The following is an 18,820-nucleotide window of genomic DNA, read 5'->3' as shown; positions in this document are numbered from 1 at the left end:
GGGGAAGTTCCTAACACTCTGGTACCACTTGCTTAGACGGTTTAAGCCAGAGAGTTCTCTGGTAGTTTTGTTTTTGCTTTTTAAAATTCTTTTTGCGTAATAAAACCATTTAGTAAACTGATTAATGAGCGGGTCATCTATATCTAAATGCATTCTCTGGTAACACACCTCTTCCAATTTTGCCTATGATTGCACAGGGTTCGTGGATTAAATAAAGCCTATCCTCAGATAACCCGGCTATGCTTGTGAAGATTTCCTGGGACTCGGCGAAAAGCCCTTGATAACCCTTTAAAACCATCTCTTTTATCGGGGACAAGGACTGTCCAAAAGCAGGTCACGCGGCCACCGGGAACCCCGGGTCTCCCTAGGTCTCTCCCATCCCCCCCCAGACCCCTGCCGCGCAGGTGCGAAAGACCTCAGAGGCCACCCCGGCTGAGCCTGTAAAGTGGGGGCCCTGGGAGGGGCGGAGGCGGGGGCCTTCCCAGTGTTGCTAGGCGACCACGCTCTCCGCCCAGACCGGCCCACTTCCTCCGCAGGGGGCGCCGCGGCCCGAGCCCAGGCCCGCGGACTTCCTAGAGCGGACCTCTTCCGGCTAAGCCCCCCTCCGCCGGGCGGTGGCGCACGCCCGTGACGTCACAGGAGGCGGGGCCAGCGCGGCTGCCGGGTGCCGGAGGCGCCATTGGAGCCGGCTTGGCTTGGGAGCCGTAGCTCAGCAGTTGGGTCCTGGGCCGCCGTTGTTACCGCGTCTGCGTCTAGCCTCTGGCCCCTTCGCGGCATGGCGTGCGGGGCGACATTGAAGCGGCCCATGGAGTTCGAGGCAGCGCTGCTGAGCCCCGGTTCCCCCAAGCGGCGACGCTGTGCCCCTCTGCCCGGCCCCACTCCGGGCCTCAGGCCCCCGGACGCCGAGCCGCCGCCGTTTCAGATGCAGATGCCGCCGACGAGTCTCCAGCAGCCTGCCCTGCCCGGCAGCGAGCGTCGCCTTCCAACTCCGGGTAACCTGTGCTGCTGCTGCGGACTTGGCAGGAAGCCAGGCCGGGGCGTGGGGGATGGGGAGGGTGCGGGGGTCGCGGACGCCGGCCGAAATCACCTCAGCCCTCACCTCGGCCTTAGGAGAAGAAGGAACTGGGGTGCTGCTGGGCTCGGTTGCTTCCGGGGACGAGAGACATCCGGGAAGGGCATTGGCCCCACAGTGTAGGTTTTTGGGGTTTCCTGGAGCTGGAGAGCCTGGAGGGGTGGGCACTAAGATGAGCTGGGGATACCCCTGGCCGCCGAAGGCTCTGGTCCCCGAAGCCCTTCCTGCCTCCTGCCTCCGCTGTACGGAACCTCCCAGCAGATCCAGTGGGCCATGGGAAATTGGATTCTGCTCACGAACCCAGCCTGTGTGGGGTGAGGGGCCGAATAGAGGGGAGGGGGCGTGAGGGTGTGCGGCGCCACACCGTGCTGGAGCTTGTAGGGAGACTTGATTTCTAGAAGTCTTTAGGGATCAGGAACCATCCAGCAGTCATGGAATATGATTTCAACCCATTTATTAGATGGACTGGCCATGTTTTATTGTGTGGCTATTGTCTTGTCTCACGTATGGCTTGAAGTGGGTAATTGGTTGGTTAGTATTTGAGAATCCTTCAGTGTACAGATTCTGTACCAGGAATTCAAGTATCTAATATCGTGACTTGACGTGGGTAAGGCACTTCATTTTAGCCAAGGCAAAAGGAAGGACTCGTGACAGTAAAGATACCTATCGTATTGCAGGAGGAGGAGGGAAAGAGCTTCAGCAAATTTAAAGGGATCCGGGAAATGAGCCCTCAAAAGTGGATTTGGTCAGGTCGTTTCTTTGTATTTTTTTTTTTTTCTTATTCTTCAAGCATTAGCAAAACCTGTAATCCTTTTACATAATTTTTTCCTCCTCTTTCAGTCGCTAGTGTCTTTAGCTTTCATTCCCTCCTTCCTCTTCCTATCCACTCGAGGGTATTTGCTGCCACCAGCAGACCTCTCTCAGGCTTTATCTCTATGCATGTGTTCACTTAACCCTAGAATTTCAGGAAACACTGAACACTTTCTTTAAACAGTGTCTCTGCCCTTTCCCCTAGACCCACTTTGCTGTGTCTTTTCCTTTGAGTTTGTTAATTTCAATAGTCATTTCCTTTGCTGATGTGTGACAGTGTCTCACTCTCTAGACTGACCTAGAACCCACAAGGGGCCTAGGCCTTGTCTTGAGCTCAGCAGTCCTCCTTAGCCTCACAAGTGCTTGAGTCAGACTTGAAACCGATCATGGCTGATTCCAATAATCACTTCTAAGTAGTCTCACATCCATTACTTAGTCTGACCCATAGTGGAATCTTTTCAGTGTAAATGTCCTGAAGACTTTAATGTTATATATAACCTTATGCACAGAATGACTCAACCCTGGAAGGTTTTTGTTGTTGTTCTTGTGAATTTTGTTTTATGAGGACCCCAAAAGCAGAGGAAGGCAGGGCTGAGGCAAGAAGGTTCCCCCCCCCCCACGTTTATTCTTATGTGCATTAGTGTTTGGCTGGTACCATATCCTCTGGAACTGGAATTACAGTTATGAACTGGGGATTGAACCTGGATCCTCTGGAAGAGCAGCCAGTGCTCTTAACTGATGAGCCATCTCGCGCCCCACAAGTTTTATTTCTTCTGTACTTAATTTTCTGTACCATTTATGTTGTGGTTCAGATGACCTCAGTTTTAAAAGACCATTGTTGAATGTGTTCAGAAGCCTGAATATGTCAGAGTTCTGTGATAAGGCCTCTTTTTGTTGTTGGGGTGCTGGGTTTGGAACCCAGAGCCTCTATCATGTTCTGGGGAAACTAAATACACAAAACTCTTGTTATTTTTTTTTTTTAAGTTTTTAAAGTATTAAACACACCCCAACTCCATGTTTCTTGGTGCTTATTGTCAGTCATGAAGGAAATGTGAAGCAGTAATAAATTATTTAATGCTTTTTATCTTAAGTAAAATATGCCTTCTGGATTCAAGGGTAAAATAGGAGAGATGTTGTCAGTTGCTCTACAAATAGAATAAGCAGGTTTGGCACTCCATACTGTAATCTCAGCACTTGAGAAGCAAAAGCAGGATTGCTACAAGCTCAGGGCCAACCTGGTCTATATAGAGTTCCAAGCTACCCGGGTGTTATGCAGACCAGTCACAGAACACCAAAATACAGTGATATCACCTAAGGGGGAATGAATTTAACAATCTGATTTTAAAATTTTCCTTCTCTTCTTCCTCCTCACTTTTTTTGGGGGTTTTGAGGGGAAGAGACATGCAAGATGACTAAACTCAGCCTCCTGAGCTCTGGTTTTCAGGCATGTGTTGCTTGATTATTTTTAATCAATCTACTTTATTTGAAGAGTATTCCACTTGCTTATTGCTTGTAGCCAAGAATGAGTTTGAACTCCTATTCTTCCTGCCTCTACCTCCTCTGTACTGAGTAGGATTACAGACTCCTGCTCCCATGCCTGTGGAGGTTTATGGGGGGGGGGGGGTGACATGCTTTCTTTAGGTAACCCTGGTTGGCTGGAACTCAAAAAACTTCACCTGCCTCTGCCTCCCAGGTGCTGGGATTCAAGGAGTGCTCCACCATGCCCCACACAGGGCTGAGTTTTGAAAGACATTTATTTAGTTGTAGCTTATAGTAGCCCAGAAACACTGAAATTTGGGGAAGAATTTAGCCAGATAAATAACCTGGAAGCCAAAAGCTAAATAAAAGAATTGAGGGTTAAAAGCATAACTGTTACAAAGAAATTGGCATTTTTGAAAATAAATGTTGTTTCCTGCTTTAGGTGGTCTTCAGAAGAAAATTGCACCATGTTCTTCCTGCATAGATTGTAGTTAGAAACTTGGACTTGGTAGTGGATCCTGCTAGCCTTGAAGTTGTGTGTTTCCATTGTTCACTTTGCTGTACAGGAGACAGAGTTCATCAGGGCCCTTCTGCCCTCATACTAGTCCTTTCTTGTTTCATAGCAGTTGCTTCCATGCTTGTATTGAATGAATCTGACATGTAAGCACTTGAGTAGGACTTTTAAAAAAAAAGAAGAAGAAGAAGCCTCCTTATATTCAAGGATCTAGAGGCTGGATTTCATGGTTTTGTCACTGTGTTCTAGAGTTTAGGCAGAGTTAGTTTACCTAGATGTGATTTTGATTTTCCATTACCTGTTCAGATAGACATTTTCCATTTACATTGAATAACTAAAGATTTGGAATGACTTCCTAAAACTGCTCATAGCATGATCAGCACCTCCCACCCCTGACAAGTATGGTTAAAGCAGACTATACACTGGAACAGTCTGAGTTGAGGAATGTAAAATTTCCTGGTTTTCAGATAGGTCTGTGAAGCACTTCCTGGTCTGGAAAACTTGTTAAATAGGCCAGGATGGCCTCAAACTTTGAAGTGATGCTCCTGCCCCCATCCCCCACCTCCCTGTACTAGAGTCGCAGGCATTCATCTCATAGATTCAGTCTCTACTTTTGTTATGGGGAGCCTTTATATTATCTGGAGAAGGAGTACAGTATTATGCCACTGTGTATATAAACTTGAAACCCATATGCTTCTGGACACTTTTGTCTCCAGGAATATAGTTTTATAGTTGCTAATTGGTATTTCCTGCATGTTGGCAAATTCAGTTTGTGATGACTAACTCAGAATAATAATTTGAGTCCTAGCAAACATTATTATATCAACTTTGTTTTTCTAGTGCTGGAAATTGAGGGTAGGTTGCATGTGAAGCTAATTCTCTACCTGAGCTGTATCCTCGGCTCTCATTTTACTTTTTCAGATAGTCTTACTGAGGTGCTGGGGCTGGCCTTCAACTTACTGACTGTATTCTCCAGTGTAGGCTTGATCTTGGGATCAATCCTCTTGCCTTGGCCTCCAGAGAAGCTGGGATTGCAAGTTGGCATCACTATGCCCAGCTCAGAAATGTGTTGGGATCATGACAGGCTTGAGAATATTTGTTTTGAGTCAGGGTCGCATTCAGCCCAGGCTGACCTTGACCTAGCTGTGATCCTTCTGTTTCTGTTTCTCAATCACTGAGGTTACAGTCATAGGGTACCAACCCAGCTTGCTTTTTTGAGACTGTCTCATGTAGCCCAGACTGTTCTCAATCTCTGTGTAACTGAGGATGACTTTGGATTCCTGATTCTCCTGCCTAGATCCTTCCAAGTGTGGGGATTGCAGGGATTAGCTTGCTACCATACCCAGCTCAGAAACTTTTTTAAAAAGAATTTATTTTTAATTATGTGGGGGTTTTGTTTGGTTAGTTTTGTTTGTTTTCAAGACAGTGTTTCTCTTTGTAGCCTTGGCTGTTCTGGAACTCAATCTGTAGACCAGATTGGCCTGGAATTTACAGAGATCCTTCCAAGTGCTAGAATTAAAGATGTGTGCCACCACCACCTAGCTTTTGGAAACACTTTTAATGAGCCTTGATAATTCCAAACAGTAGCCCTCAGCTCCTTCCCTGTTGTGTTCCAGACTGTTATACATAATGGTTTTTGTTATGTACCATCTTCTCATAGAACAAAAACTTAATTGTTAAAAGACCTTTAGTGATAAGAGACTCACCCATAATACTGTGTTTTGTGGAAATGTAAAACTTAACTGAACTAAGACAAGGAGATTGCTGTGAGTTTAAGACTAATGTGGACTACAGTTTGAAACCATTTCTCAAAGTATCAGACAATGGTGGTACACACCATGTAGGCAGAGGCAGGCAGATCTCTGTGAGTTTGAGGACAGCCAGGACTATTACACAGGGAAACCCTGTTTTGAAAAACCAAAACATAGAAAAAGAAAATGGAGAAGGGAATATTCAGGAAGAGTTCGTGGTCATCTCAGCTATACAACAGGGTCAAGACCAGCCTGGGCTATATGAGACTCCGTCTCCAAAAACAAAACAAATTAAAAATAACAACATGACTTATTTTACTTTAAATTGTAGCAGTGAATTCAGCAAAAATGCAGGTCTGACTTTTGCTTGTTTACCACAGGAAAAAATAAAGGAAACTGGATGAGAGGCTTCACCAAAATAGCTATTATTGTAGGAATTAAACTTCTTTATGTGTTTTCCTGCATGTGTGCCTCCTGGTGCTGTAGAGGCCAGAAGAGGACTCAGATTCCATGGAGCTGGATTGAAAGACCACTGTGAGCCCCATATGGGTGCTGGGAATCAAATCCAGATTCTCTGGAAGGACAGCAGCTTTTAACTGCTGAGCAATTTTTCTAGTCCCTATCCTATTCTAGGCATTTAAAATGTTTTTAAACTTATATGTTGTATGCATGATACATGTGTGTGGAGGTCAGAGAACAAATGTAGAGTTGGTTGTTTTCTTCCAGTTTTATGTCAGGGAGCAGAACTCGGGGCTCCAGGCTTGCATAGCAAACACCTTTATACCCTGCCATCTCACCAGCTCCATAAATAGAAAAGAACAACACTGTGTCTTGAGCTATAGGACTGGTTTGTACACTGTGAACATTTACCTGTTAATAACATAGGGATGAAGAAGAGATTGCTACCTGTACGATACAGGGAATCAGAATATCTTCTTTGGGATGGGGATGTATGTTATTGGTAGAGTGCTTGCTTAGTGTTGAAAAGACTTGGGGTTTGAACCCCAGCGTCTTGTAGAATAAAATAATAAGACCTTTCTTGGCTGTCTTAAAGTTTTTATGAGTGGGAATTTTGAAGAAAATGACTACAAAGTGAATGCTCAAGTTTATTTTCTTTTTTTTTTTTACTAGAGCAAATTTTTCAGAACATAAAGCAAGAATATAGCCGTTATCAGAGGTGGAGACATTTAGAAGTTGTTCTTAGTCAGAGTGAAGCCTGTACTTCAGAAAGCCAGCCTCCCTCCTCGGCACTCGCTGCACCAAGCTCTCCGGGTAAGCATACTTTGGTGTTGAAATCTATTTTCGGAATCTGTGAGCTGGGTTTGGTGGTGCACACCCGTAATCCTGGCATATTTAAGAGGCTATGGTTAGGATTATGCGTGTGATACCAGCTCGTGGTATATAGCAAGACCCTAGCTCAAAGCAGTTTACCTCTCTTTAGCTGCAGGTGTCCTTCAGCCACCTGTGCTGTGTTACTTTCTCAGTACTGGGACAGCCTGACAACTTAGGCAGGAAGGTTATGGTTTCAGCTGGTATTGTCCTCCGTGGCAGCAGAGTCATAGGGAAGTGACTCAATTCATGCAATGAGCTTTTGGCTTCCTCTTCATATGGTACAGACCAGGAAATGGGGGTGACATGGAACCAGATATAAACTTCAAAGGCCTGTCACAGTGACCTATTTGCACCTGCTGGGCCTCATCTTCTAAAGACACCACAGCCTTCAAAAAATATTGCTTCAAGTTAGGGAACAAGCACTTAAAACATGTGGCTATGGGATGAATGTTCTAGATTCAAACCATGACATGGATCTAAATTATTTCTTATCTAAACTTACTAGTTTTTTTTTTAATGTTTGCTTTAAGGTTTTGTTATTTAATGAGTTATTTCATGTGCACTAGTGTTTTGCCTGCATGTATGTGTATGTGGGGAGGTGCCAGGTCCCCTGGAACTGTTGTTACAGACAGCTGTGAGCTGCCATGTGGGTGGTGAGGAATGAACCTGGGTCCTCTGGGAGAACAACCAGTGCTTAACCACTGAGCCATCTCTCCAGCTCCTGGGCAAGTTGCTTTTGAGATGGGACCTCACCACATAACCCTGGCTGGCTTGAAACTCCCAGAGATCATCTTACCTTTGTCTCCTGAGTGCTGGGATTAAAAGTTCTGTGCCACCATACCTGGTCCCTAGTTTTGTATTGAGACAAGGTCTCCATATATAGCCCTGACTAGTATGGAACTCAATATACAGACCAAGTTGTCCTCCATCTTGTGGAAGTCTTGCTTGCTGACTACACCTTTGAGCCATCATACCCAGTAATATTAAAATGCTCATATGCAGTAATCTTATTTTAGGTATATAAACAGTAGTCATATGTAGTGTTGTATTGGGTGTGCTACTGTAGGAAATTTGTTTGAGAAAGTTCTGCTGGAGACGGGCGTTGGTGGCACATGCCATTAATCCCAGCATTCAGCACATCAGAACTGTTGTGTACACAGCTCAGCTAGCACACGACACACATCTGTTCCCCTGCTCCTTGTTCTACCTTTAGCTTTGCTTCTAGAGCACAGACCAGGCAGATAGCTCCAGCTATACAAGCCATGTAGGAGGACCTGAGTTTGAGTCCCAGAACTTATGAAAGCTGTTAATTCTGAACCACGGAACTGGAATGTGTTGTGTAAAGATTTATCTTTTTAGGGGGATAAGGGATACTGGAGCTTGGGTCAGGCCTTGAACTAGGCAAGTGCTCTTTTATCTAGTCTTTTATTTTTGAGGGAATTATTAAGTTTCCCATGTGTTCCTCAAACTCCATTCTTTTTGCCTCTTGAGTAGTGGGGTTATGGCATGAGCCACTGCATCTGGCTTCTGTTTTTGTTTTTGCCAGGTTCTTCCTGGATGAAGAAGGACCAGCCCACCTTTACCCTCCGACAAGTGGGGATAATATGTGAACGTCTGTTAAAAGACTATGAAGATAAAGTCCGGGAGGAGTACGAGCAGATCCTCAGTACCAAGCTGGCAGGTAGGCTGAGGCATGGGTGCTGCTGCGGTTGGGGTGCCTCCAAAAAGAGGGCTTTGTGCAAGAGAGCAGTGTTGTGAGCACTGCAGCTACTCTTTGATGGTGTCACAGGTGTTATTTACACATCGAATGAAAGGACTGATTTACATTTCTGAAAGCAGATAAGCCAACCTCTACACGTAAGAATTTTCCAGAATTATAGGCATTGAGCAGGCTGCCAGCTGGCGAACAGGTGGTTGGCTTCCTAACAGGTGTCAGGATTGGTGCACTGCAGTTTCACCAACGTGTTCAAACTTCTGTATTACAGGAGTCTCTCTGATGTAGAAGTAGAGCACTGTTTGGTTTGGGAGATGTGATAGAAAAAAAGCAAATATAGGTCAGCTGAGGCTGGATAAAAGGGAGCTATTAGTAATGACAATTAGAGCCTCGTGTGATAAAGAATAGTAATGGAGCTAGAGATGACTCAGCAGTTAAAGAGTGCTTCTGCTCTCCCAGAAGACCTGGATTCAATTTCCAACACCCATCCCGGATAGCTCAAGGCCACCTATAACTCCATCTCTGGCTGATCCAATAATCTTCTAGACTTCAAAGGTGTCTGCATTCAAATATACATACCAACACATACATACACATAATTTTTAAAATAAGTCTGGAACTTGTGTGGACCAGGCTAGCCTTGAACTCAATAGTTCCCTCAAGAAATGGGATTCCAAACATGAGCTATCATTTTTAGCTTTTTTTTTTTTTTTTTTTTTTTTTTTTAAATCTTAGTTGGGGATCTACCTTACCCATTTGCTTAATTAGCCCTCTGTTACTGATCTCACTGTAATCCCACTCATGTTTTCATTTTGTGATGAAAGGACTTCAAGTACACACATCTTTTTTTTTGGGGGGGGAGGTCATGGGCAGTGGATAGAATTACAGGAGAGAAAAGGGGTTGTTTGAGTAGAGAATGCAAACAGTGAAGACAGATGTCATCCTGCTTCCTAAATTAGCTGAGGTATTAAGGATGGGTTTCTGGGATAAATATATACTCTTTATTATATCTTCACAGAACAGTATGAATCTTTTGTGAAATTCACACATGATCAGATTATGCGGCGATATGGGACAAGGCCAACAAGTTGTAAGTATACTAAGTTTTTCTTTTAAAGTCTCCCAAGTTTAGGGCTAGAGAGATAGCTCAGCAGTTAAGAGCACTGGCCACTCTTCCAGAGGACCCTTGGTTCCATTCCCAATATCCACATGGCAGCTCACAACTGTCTGTGGTCTAGCTCAAAGTGATCTGACACCCTCATACAGACATAAATGCAGGCAAAGCACCAATGTACAAAAAATAAAAATAAAAGAGTTTTAGAATTTCTAAGTTCTAAGAACCAGGTTTTGTTTGGGAATATTATGGGTCCTGAGAGCAAAAGGCCCTGGGTTGTTGTTCTTGCAGAGGACTCCAGGCTCAGTTCCTAGTACCCACGTGGTGGCTCACAAACACCTGTAACTTCAGGACTAAATCCTTCTGTTCTCTTGAGGGCATCTGGTGCACACATGGCAGTGCACAACATAAATGTTGGCAAAACACTCATATACATAAAATAAATAATCTAAAAAATATTTTTGAGGGCTGGAGAGATGGCTTTAGGGGTTAAGAGCAGTAACTGTTCTTCCAGAGGTCCTGAGTTCAATTCCCAGCAACCACATGGTGGCTCACAACCATCTGCAATGAGCTCTGGTGCCCTCTTCTGGTCTGCAGTCTCTGTATACATAATAATAATTAAAAAAAAAAAAAAAAAAAAAAAAACTCTTTAAAAAAAATATTTTTGAAATATTTTTTAAAGCGAAGTGGTGAAGAATACATCGGTGTCAAGCCAGTACACCCTAACTTCACATAGTCCTCACAGTACCCTTTGAGGTGAGGCTTTTAATATTAACCCCATTTTATTGGTAAGCACAATATTTAGGGATGTTAGTTAATTTGCTCAGATTTCTATAGTCAGCCAGCCAAGATTGCCACCTATGGTTATCTGACTCCAGTACCAGTCTCTTTTGTTAATATTTTCTTCAGAAAGGTGGTTCGTTGGGTTAGTTTATAGAAGTTTGTTTATCCAGTGAATGGTCAAGAGTTCTTAATTCTAAGTGTGTGAAAAACTTGAGACAGATTTTTTTTTTTTAAATTCTGCCATTTAAATGAAGTGGTAGCTCACTCTGCTCATTTACTGCTAGTGTATGTTTTAAAAAGCACCAGACTACATCTTCATTCTTCTTTTCATTTGTCTTTTAACCCTAATTTGCAGATGTATCCTGAAGCCTTCTTGCCTATCTGGGTACCAGGTGTGACCTCAAGAGACGGCTGCTGTACACTTTTTGCAACTGGTTTGATAGCACATTTCAGCTCCAACTTTGCATCCTGAGAACACTTAAATGTTTCTGCAGGTCCATTTTATACAACTTGAAAGACCTTAAAACTTTCTGGTTGCCACAAGCATATCTTTCTTTTCTGCTCATCCACTAAACAGCTGTACCCTACTGTGATAGGTTTTCCAAACAAAAGTACCCGGAGCAGCAGTTTAGCAAAGAATGCCTTCAGTGGCACTCAACACGTGGAGTTTCCCCAAGCACAGCTCTGTGAGAAGTGTGTGAGAGTGTGTGCGCGTGTGTGTGTCTGTGTGTTTTAAGTTATTATTTGTATTGTGCAAAACTTTTTTTGATCTTGGGGATTCTGGCTGTGAATTTGATGCACGACAATTATGGTTAGAAACATTTTTTTGGTCTACAGAAGATCATTAATGTTTGGTGACCATATAAGTTGTAACAGTGGATTGTTTTATGTGTAGGTATTATCGTTAAATACAGGGACTGTTTCCAGGCACAGAATTTGAATCATAAGTTAGGATGGACATTAGACATGATTATGATGTAGGGAAGGTCTGCAGTCCTGAATTTGCAGATCCATGGTGAGAAATTAAAACAAACTGGAGACGGGCCATCAACACACGGGACTCTGCCTAGCTGTGCTGGAAAAATACTTTGACTCCAAGCCTTAAAATACCCTGTGGAGTCTGAGCTCACCTCATTCATAAAGTCAAGGAAGGAGCTCCCTGAACACTGGACTTCTACAGGGAAAAGTTCTCCCCTGGAGCGGAACATCAGGGTGTGCTCGGAGCATCACACGGGGAGTGCAGGGTGGGGCCAGGCCTTGCAGCACTGCTACTTGGGAGCAGCCACTTCACCTTCTCATCGGTTTCAAAAAAGAATCTGGGTCTTTTGTCCAGGTTCCCCAAACTCCCCTAAGGCTTCCGTGTTCAACTATTAGAGCTTGGTTATGGCACCTCCCTGCTTGAAGTTATTTGTTGGCTGTTTTCTGCCTTGGTCCTGAGGCTGTGAGCAGAAAGCAGCCTCTGTTTTGAGGAGGTGGGAGTTACGTATACATTTATTTTTACTGTGACTTGTTCAGGACCACATTTAACAAAATGCCTTGTTTCCTTTACTATTGTTTTGGAAAGGAAAGTTTTATTAGAATTGTTTTAGTTTAAATATAGAATAGTTCTATTAATTACGGCTTTATTTTGGAAAACTCTTGAGTTTTAATTCAAATGTTTGCCAATGCCTTTTCCAAAGTAAAGTGATATTCAGAGACCGTTGTTGAGATCCGATGGCTTACGGACATTTCTGGGGTATTCACATTTGAAGATTCCTTATTAATGAATGTCTTTGACTTAAATCTAACCAAAAACTGCAACATTATTCTTTGTACATTTTCATTATATAGTGTTAACAAGCTTAGTTGCAAACAAATAAAATACTTAAGCTATTTGTTTACCTTGCCTTTTTGGTACTGTGATAATGTGTATTCAGATAACTGTTTAAGGCTGCTATAACCATTTCTATAGTTCAACAACTTGTTGAAGACTCCTAGAGCCCACCATCGCTCTTAAAGAGTGGTTGACTCACTTAAAGGACAGCTTGTTTCATCTCTTCTTTCTCTAGGGTAGTTACTTGTTCCTTGAAGCAAGCCTTAGTAATGGCTGTGATGAAGTGGCTAAAGGTCTGTGAGGATGCCAAGCCCCAAAGGCTGCTCACCTAAGGCCCATTACACGCCACTGTACTGTGCTCCCTTCTAAACTCCTGTAAGTAGCTTTTGGCTAAGAGTTGCTTTGAGGAAGAACAGTCATGCCACCCTCTCAACTGCTAGAGGTACCTACAGGCTGTTCTTGGGTTATCCATTCAGACCACAGAGTATGATACCACGATGATTGGCATTAGAGAACTCTGGGAACCTGGAAGCCTGTGGGTCTTTGAAGTTCTTGGTCATTCTTGGCTATATAGTATTTAAGGCCAGCCTGGACTGTGAGTCCATGAGACCCTGTATGTGTGCGAGTGCATGTGTGTTTATAATTTTTTTTAAAACTTTGACTTCTAGGGTTAGAACTTAAGGGTATTTTCCAGACAGGGAAATCCTATTCTGTGGGAATCCTGCCTTAAGAATAAAACCTACAAAAACTACAAAGATGCATTGGAATGTGTAATTTCAGAAAACCTGTCCAAGGAGCTACTTAAGTTACTCAGCTGGATGTGGTGACTCACCTGTGTTTAATAAGTTGTCTTTTTGACAGTATTGGGGGTTGAGCCTAGGACTTCATACATGCCAGGCAAATTCACTACCTCTGAGCTGTTTCTTTAACCCTTTAATGTCCCTGCATGCCTCAGAGGAAGAAGAGTACCAGGTGATCCAAGAATGAGGATTAGAGTTGGCTGGGGCTGCTGCTCAGGAGATAGTGTTTGTTCAGCATGCACAAAAACATGAGTTTGGTCTTAAGAGATACTCAAATCCCTCACCTACAAAATGAAGTTGGAAGCGAGTGATTAAGGGCTATGGATGGCTCCAAGGTTGAGAGCATGTACTGCCATTGCAGAGGACCCAGAGTTGATTCCCACAGCTCATCTTTAGGTAACTGTAATCACATGTAACTCCAGTTCCAGTGGACCTGATGTCTCTGACCTCAGGCATCCATATACTTATATGTAGACATAATTAGAAATGACAGACTGTCCATTCTCCGGGATTGTTTTTAATAAAATGGCTTACATACATTGGGCAAGGTTGCATGCACCAAGATACCAACATTTGAGAAGTACAAAGATCAAGATGCTAAGTATAAGTTCAAGGCCAGTCATTGAGAGTTTAAAGCTCTTGCCAGGTGGAGATGGCACATGACTTTGATCCCAGCACTTGGAAAGCAGAGGCAGACGGATCTCTGAGTTCTAGACCAGCCTGGTCTATAGAGTGAGTTCTAGGACAGCCTCCAAAACCACAGAGAAACCCTGTTGTCAAGATGAGACAGGCTCTTAATAGCCAGGCTGCCTTCTACCTGAGGCTAAGGGTGAGTTTATCCTCTTGCTGCCACCTCCCAAGTCCTGAGACTGCAGGTTTGCATCACAATATCTGGTTTTGTATATGGCTCTGGGAATAGAACCCAGCACTCTTACCGAGTCACATCTTAACACAAGGGGAGTTCTTTTTGTTGTTTTCTACATGGTCTTCCTATATATCTCTGGCTGTCCTGGAATTCACTTTATAGAATAGGTTGGTCTCAAATTCACAGAAATCCACCTGCTTCTAACTTCCAAGACCCCAAGAGTTTAGTGTAAAAAGGGCCAAGGAAAAACACCCTGACTTGACCCCGAAGACCAGGGCTTGAAATCCCACCAGTTCCTGAGCTTGCCCCAGAATCAGGCTACAAAAACCCACCAAACCCAAGCCAACTGGAAAGCTCAGCTCTCCCCACCCCCAGGAAATCCTATATAATAAGCTCTCTACTCTGTTTAGTTAACTGCTGATTTTAACCCTAGAGGCAGCCACCCTCCTGGATTTTTCCTTCCCAATAAACCTCTTGAGATTTGCACAGTGAGACAATTTTGCTGGAACAGAGTCCAGCTGTGACACTGGAAAAACTACTCTAGCAGAGCAGTTGTTAGACTTCAGGGGCCTGAGCAGATACGTCAATGCCCAGTGAAGCATATATGTTACACTTGTATTAGAGAAAACTTTTCCTGGAACAGAGCTGTAAACTGCTGAGCTTATGGTGCCTTTGTGCCTTGGCACCTGACTGCCAGAATACCTTTCCATCCAAGTTGCAACACTAACAAAGGGGAGTTCTAAGGATGGAATATTTATCACCCTCCAGTTACCTCTGGCATCTTGAGTCAGACAGCTTTATTTCCAACTCAACTTTGCTTTAGGAATTCCTGGTTTTGTTTGTTCAACTTGGTATTTCCTCCATCTCCAAATGGAAATCACTCTGTTGGTTTAAATAATCTGAGAATTTCCAATATCCAGGCCTTCCCTTGTGCAAGGCTTCTTAGGCTAACATTTTGTTTAGATCTGCATAACAATAAAGACGCTTTTAAAGTTCCCACTATGTGAAGGGGCCAGAATAGAAGTACTTGTGAGTGGATGGCCAGGGTACTTGAGATAATAACCCTACCCCACCAGTGAAGCCCAGACACCTGGTCCTCAGGCAGCCACTGAATTTTGTTCAGAGGGCTTGGGCTGGGCCCTTAGGCCTGAGCTACAAGGGTCTTGGAGTCTTCGGATGTCCAGGAGATGAAGAAAGGCATAAAGTCCTTTGCTTTATTGTACGGCCCTAAAGAAGCATTGACGGGAAGGTGTGGAAGGTAAGGGATGAAGGACCGGAAAGCTCATACACAAAGCACAGAACTGCAGAATCCTGGGCACCATAGCAACAGCAGCTCGGGTGGTTCCTGCTTGGTCTGGGAGTTATAGTTTTCCAGCCTTTGCATTAGAGGAAAGGGCTTGTTGCCTGTGAGGACCCAGTAGTATGACAGGTCCAATGGTGGGGACCTGTTCACATTTAGATTTACAGGGTTGGGAGGGCTTCATGAAAAACTTCAAACTGAAGAATCAGAATTTCCCTCAGACACTGTCGAGAGAAATTGGGTGTGAATGGAGTAGAGGAGGGGAGAGAGTGTTAGCATTCCAGGCAGAAGTTCAAACTTAAGGCCAAGCTCAGTGGGTAAGGGCACCTGTCACCCAGCCTGATGTCCTGAGTTTAATCCTGTTTGAGCCCCTAGAGTTCAGTCCCCTAGGACTGACTCCCTCAAGTCCCCGCCCTTCCGTGGTAGAAGGATAGAAGCAACACACATGTACAATATGTTTATCTGCATAACTGGAGACAGGAGTTTGGGAGGGAGTGGAAGGCAGTATAATCTCAAAACTTGGAAATAGAAGTCAAACCTAAGAATTTGGGCATTGTGAAACATTGACTCCACAGTTCAGTAAGAATGAATGGCTCCCCCTTTTGGGGGGAGGATTCAAGACAGGGTTTCTCTAGCTTTGGAGGCTGTCCTGGAACTTGCTCATAGACCAAGCTGGCCTGGAACTCACAGAGACTAGCCTGACTCTACCTCCCAAGTACTGGGATTAAAGTGTGACACCACCACCCTGTAATGGCTCCCTCTTTTGAGTGGTGTGTATGCTTCAGGGTGTCCATGCTGAGTAGGAGTCTCTCGCTGTGCTATACCCCCAGCCTCACTTCATAACATAATTTGCCACAACAGTTTGACTATCTTAGTGTCAGGAACCCAACAAGGCCATGGCATGTGGTAATGCGACTGGCATGGAGTCACAGACTGCTCCAGCAAGCCAGGGTTCAGCGGCTCATCCTCAGAAAACCTATAAGAAGAGCCAAATTAATAGTAAAATCAGGAAAAGAGATTTGTTCAATGTAATTACATTGAGAAGAGGGATGAAAAGTTCAGGTGATTCACCCAAGTTACTCTTCTGATTTCTAACAAGATTTCTAATAAGTAGCAGGCAAGAGATATGTATAACTAACCCATCTGGCCAAAGTGTAATTGTCCTGTCCACCATTGTCTCAGCTCCAAGTATCTCCAGTATCCGATAAGCTAATAAAGCTAGAAGTTGTTTGGCAACCAATGATGGCTAACCCACTTGAGGAAATTCTTGCCTACAGACATCCTGTCATCAAACATAAACAAGATTGGTGCAAGTAGACATTCAGTTAAGTCACTTAGGCAGTACTCTGGGTTTCAGCAGATTTCTAGCTTCTCTTGAAATTTTACAAGGTTTGAGCCAGGTGTGGTAGCACATGCTTTTAATCTCAGCATCCAGGAGACAGAGACAGGTGCATCTCTGTGAGTTCAAGGCCAGTGTGGTTTACAGAGTGTGTTCTGAGACAGCTAGGGCTGTTATACAGAGAAACCCTGTCTCAAAAAGTGAAAAAAAAAATGCAAAATTTGATACCTTAGTTCTCGCATAACAAGATGAAGCTATGGAGCTAGCTGTTTCTGTGTCTTACAGTATAGCTTTCCAATTTGTCAGACTTCCTACTGCTATCATTCCTCAAGCTGAGGCCAACGGTCATTTGTTATTGATCACATGCCTTCATATAGTGTTTGGCTCAGGAAACATTGGGATTTCCCTTGTTTCTATTATTGCTGCATGGTATTTCTGAGGAGAGATATAATAAAGTCTGTATTGTTGGAAGATTGGTCATGCAAGATGGATTGAAGAGCCAAGGACTGGAATTAAATATATTGGAAACTGGTGGAAGGAATATAACCTTACCTGCCCAAGAGACTGAAAAGATGCTACCACTGAGAAACAAGAAAGCAAGGGTGAGCCAGGTAGTGGTGGCTCATGCCCTTAATCCCAGCACCTGGTAGGCAGAGGCAGGCAGATATCTGAGTTCAAAGCCAGCTTGGTGTACAAAGAAAGTTCCATGACAGCCAGAACTGTTACACAGGAAAACCCTGTCTCAAAAAACCGAGAGAGAGAGAGAGAGAGAGAGAGAGAGAGAGAGAGAGAGAGAGAGAGAGAGAGAGAGAGAAAGGGTGGTTGGAGATATAGCTCAGTGATACAACATATGTTAGCATATGGTGTCCTGTGTTCTAGCCCCAGGATTGCAAGAAAAAAACAAGGAGGGTGTGGCTACTAGAACTTTGTAGCATGATTTACCAGTTCCATAATGAGCCAATATTTTGCTGGACTCCCACTGAGTGTTCAGGAAACTAACTGAATTGAAACAGATTTTATGTGGAGCACCTAGATGATGGAAGGAGGTGGATGGAGCATGTTAGAGTGATTGAAATTAAGTTTCTCCAGAAACTTTTTGGGGAATAGATGGACTCTGGTTATGTAGCTCAGGCTGGCCTTGAATTCACAGACACCCTTCTGTCTCAGCTTCCTGATTGCTTTTATGCGGATGTCAGCTGATAACATCAGAGGATTTTTTTTCTCTTTTTCCTTGTCCTCTTCCTTTCCTCCTCCTCTTCCTTCTTCTCTGAGACAAGATTTCTCTGTGTAGTCCTGGCTGTCCTGGAATTCTCGAAGTAGATCAGACTGGCCTCAAACTCAGAGACCCATCTGTCTCTACCTCCTGAGTGCTGGAATTAAGGGGGTGAGCCACCACTACCTGGCCAAAGAACTTTTTTCACCATGTCATAGGATTAACCAGTCCCTATAGCAACTCTATAGCTATTAGTTTGTTTGAAACAAGATCTCTCTATGTAGCTCTGGCGGCCTGAAACTCATAAAGGTACACCTGTTTCTGCCTCTCAAGTGCTGGCATTTAATGGCGTGCATCTCCATGCTAGCCCTTATATCTTCTTTTAAGATTTTCCTTGTTGCTGGACGTTGGTGGTGCACGCCTTTAATCCCAGCAATCAGGAGGTGAGATCTCTCTGTGAGTTCGAGGCCAGCCTGGTCTATAAAGCGAGTTCTGGGAACAACCTCCAAAGCAATATAGAGAAACCCTGTTTCTGACCGAAAAAAAAAAAAAAAAAAAAAAAAAAAAAAAAAAGGAAGAAAAAGAAAAAAAATATTTTGTTATGTATGTGAGTGTTTTTGTCTGTATGGGCATCACGTGTGTCGGCGAGCTCAGAAGAATACGAGTTCCCTGAATCTAGAGTTGCACCGGCATTCTCTGCCAGAGCAACAAGTGCTCTTAACCTCTGGGCTCTCTTTTCAGCCGGCTATTGCGTTTACTAAGAAAGGGAAACAGGCACCGTGGAGGTTAGGAAGCATCGAAGTACACATGTGTTTTGGAGTCACGGCCCACGAGTTTGAACTACTACGCGTGTTTGGGGTGAGAGAAGTAAAATCGTTCCCGAGTGTGACCTTGGCCAAATAGCACAACAATCAGCTGTTG

The 18,820-nt window shown here is 43.9% G+C and overlaps 1 protein-coding gene across 1 annotated transcript; it reads left to right on the top strand.

Annotated features, from left to right (window-relative positions):
• The first annotated feature begins 639 nt into the window (after positions 1-639).
• On the top strand, positions 640-12,454 carry Akirin1 (akirin 1). Its single transcript, XM_051188730.1, has 5 exons — positions 640-992; positions 6,758-6,898; positions 8,505-8,639; positions 9,691-9,762; positions 10,925-12,454. The coding sequence occupies exons 1-5, from the start codon at positions 776-778 to the stop codon at positions 10,933-10,935; spliced, it is 576 nt and encodes a 191-aa protein (XP_051044687.1). The 5' UTR covers positions 640-775; the 3' UTR covers positions 10,936-12,454.
• Positions 12,455-18,820: the final 6,366 nt, after the last annotated feature.

The sequence above is a fragment of the Phodopus roborovskii genome, unplaced genomic scaffold, assembly GCF_943737965.1.
Source record: "Phodopus roborovskii unplaced genomic scaffold, PHOROB, whole genome shotgun sequence".
Taxonomy (NCBI): Eukaryota; Metazoa; Chordata; class Mammalia; order Rodentia; family Cricetidae; genus Phodopus; species Phodopus roborovskii.
This window is presented reverse-complemented; position numbering and strand designations above follow the sequence as displayed.

Coding starts and splice junctions, on each gene's coding strand:
- Akirin1 (XM_051188730.1), top strand. CDS start 776: ATGGCGTGCGGGGCGACATTGAAGCGGCCCATGGAGTTCGAGGCAGCG. Junction 6,899..8,504: donor CGCTGCACCAAGCTCTCCGG/GTAAGCATACTT, acceptor TGTTTTTGCCAG/GTTCTTCCTGGATGAAGAAG. Junction 8,640..9,690: donor CCTCAGTACCAAGCTGGCAG/GTAGGCTGAGGC, acceptor ATATCTTCACAG/AACAGTATGAATCTTTTGTG.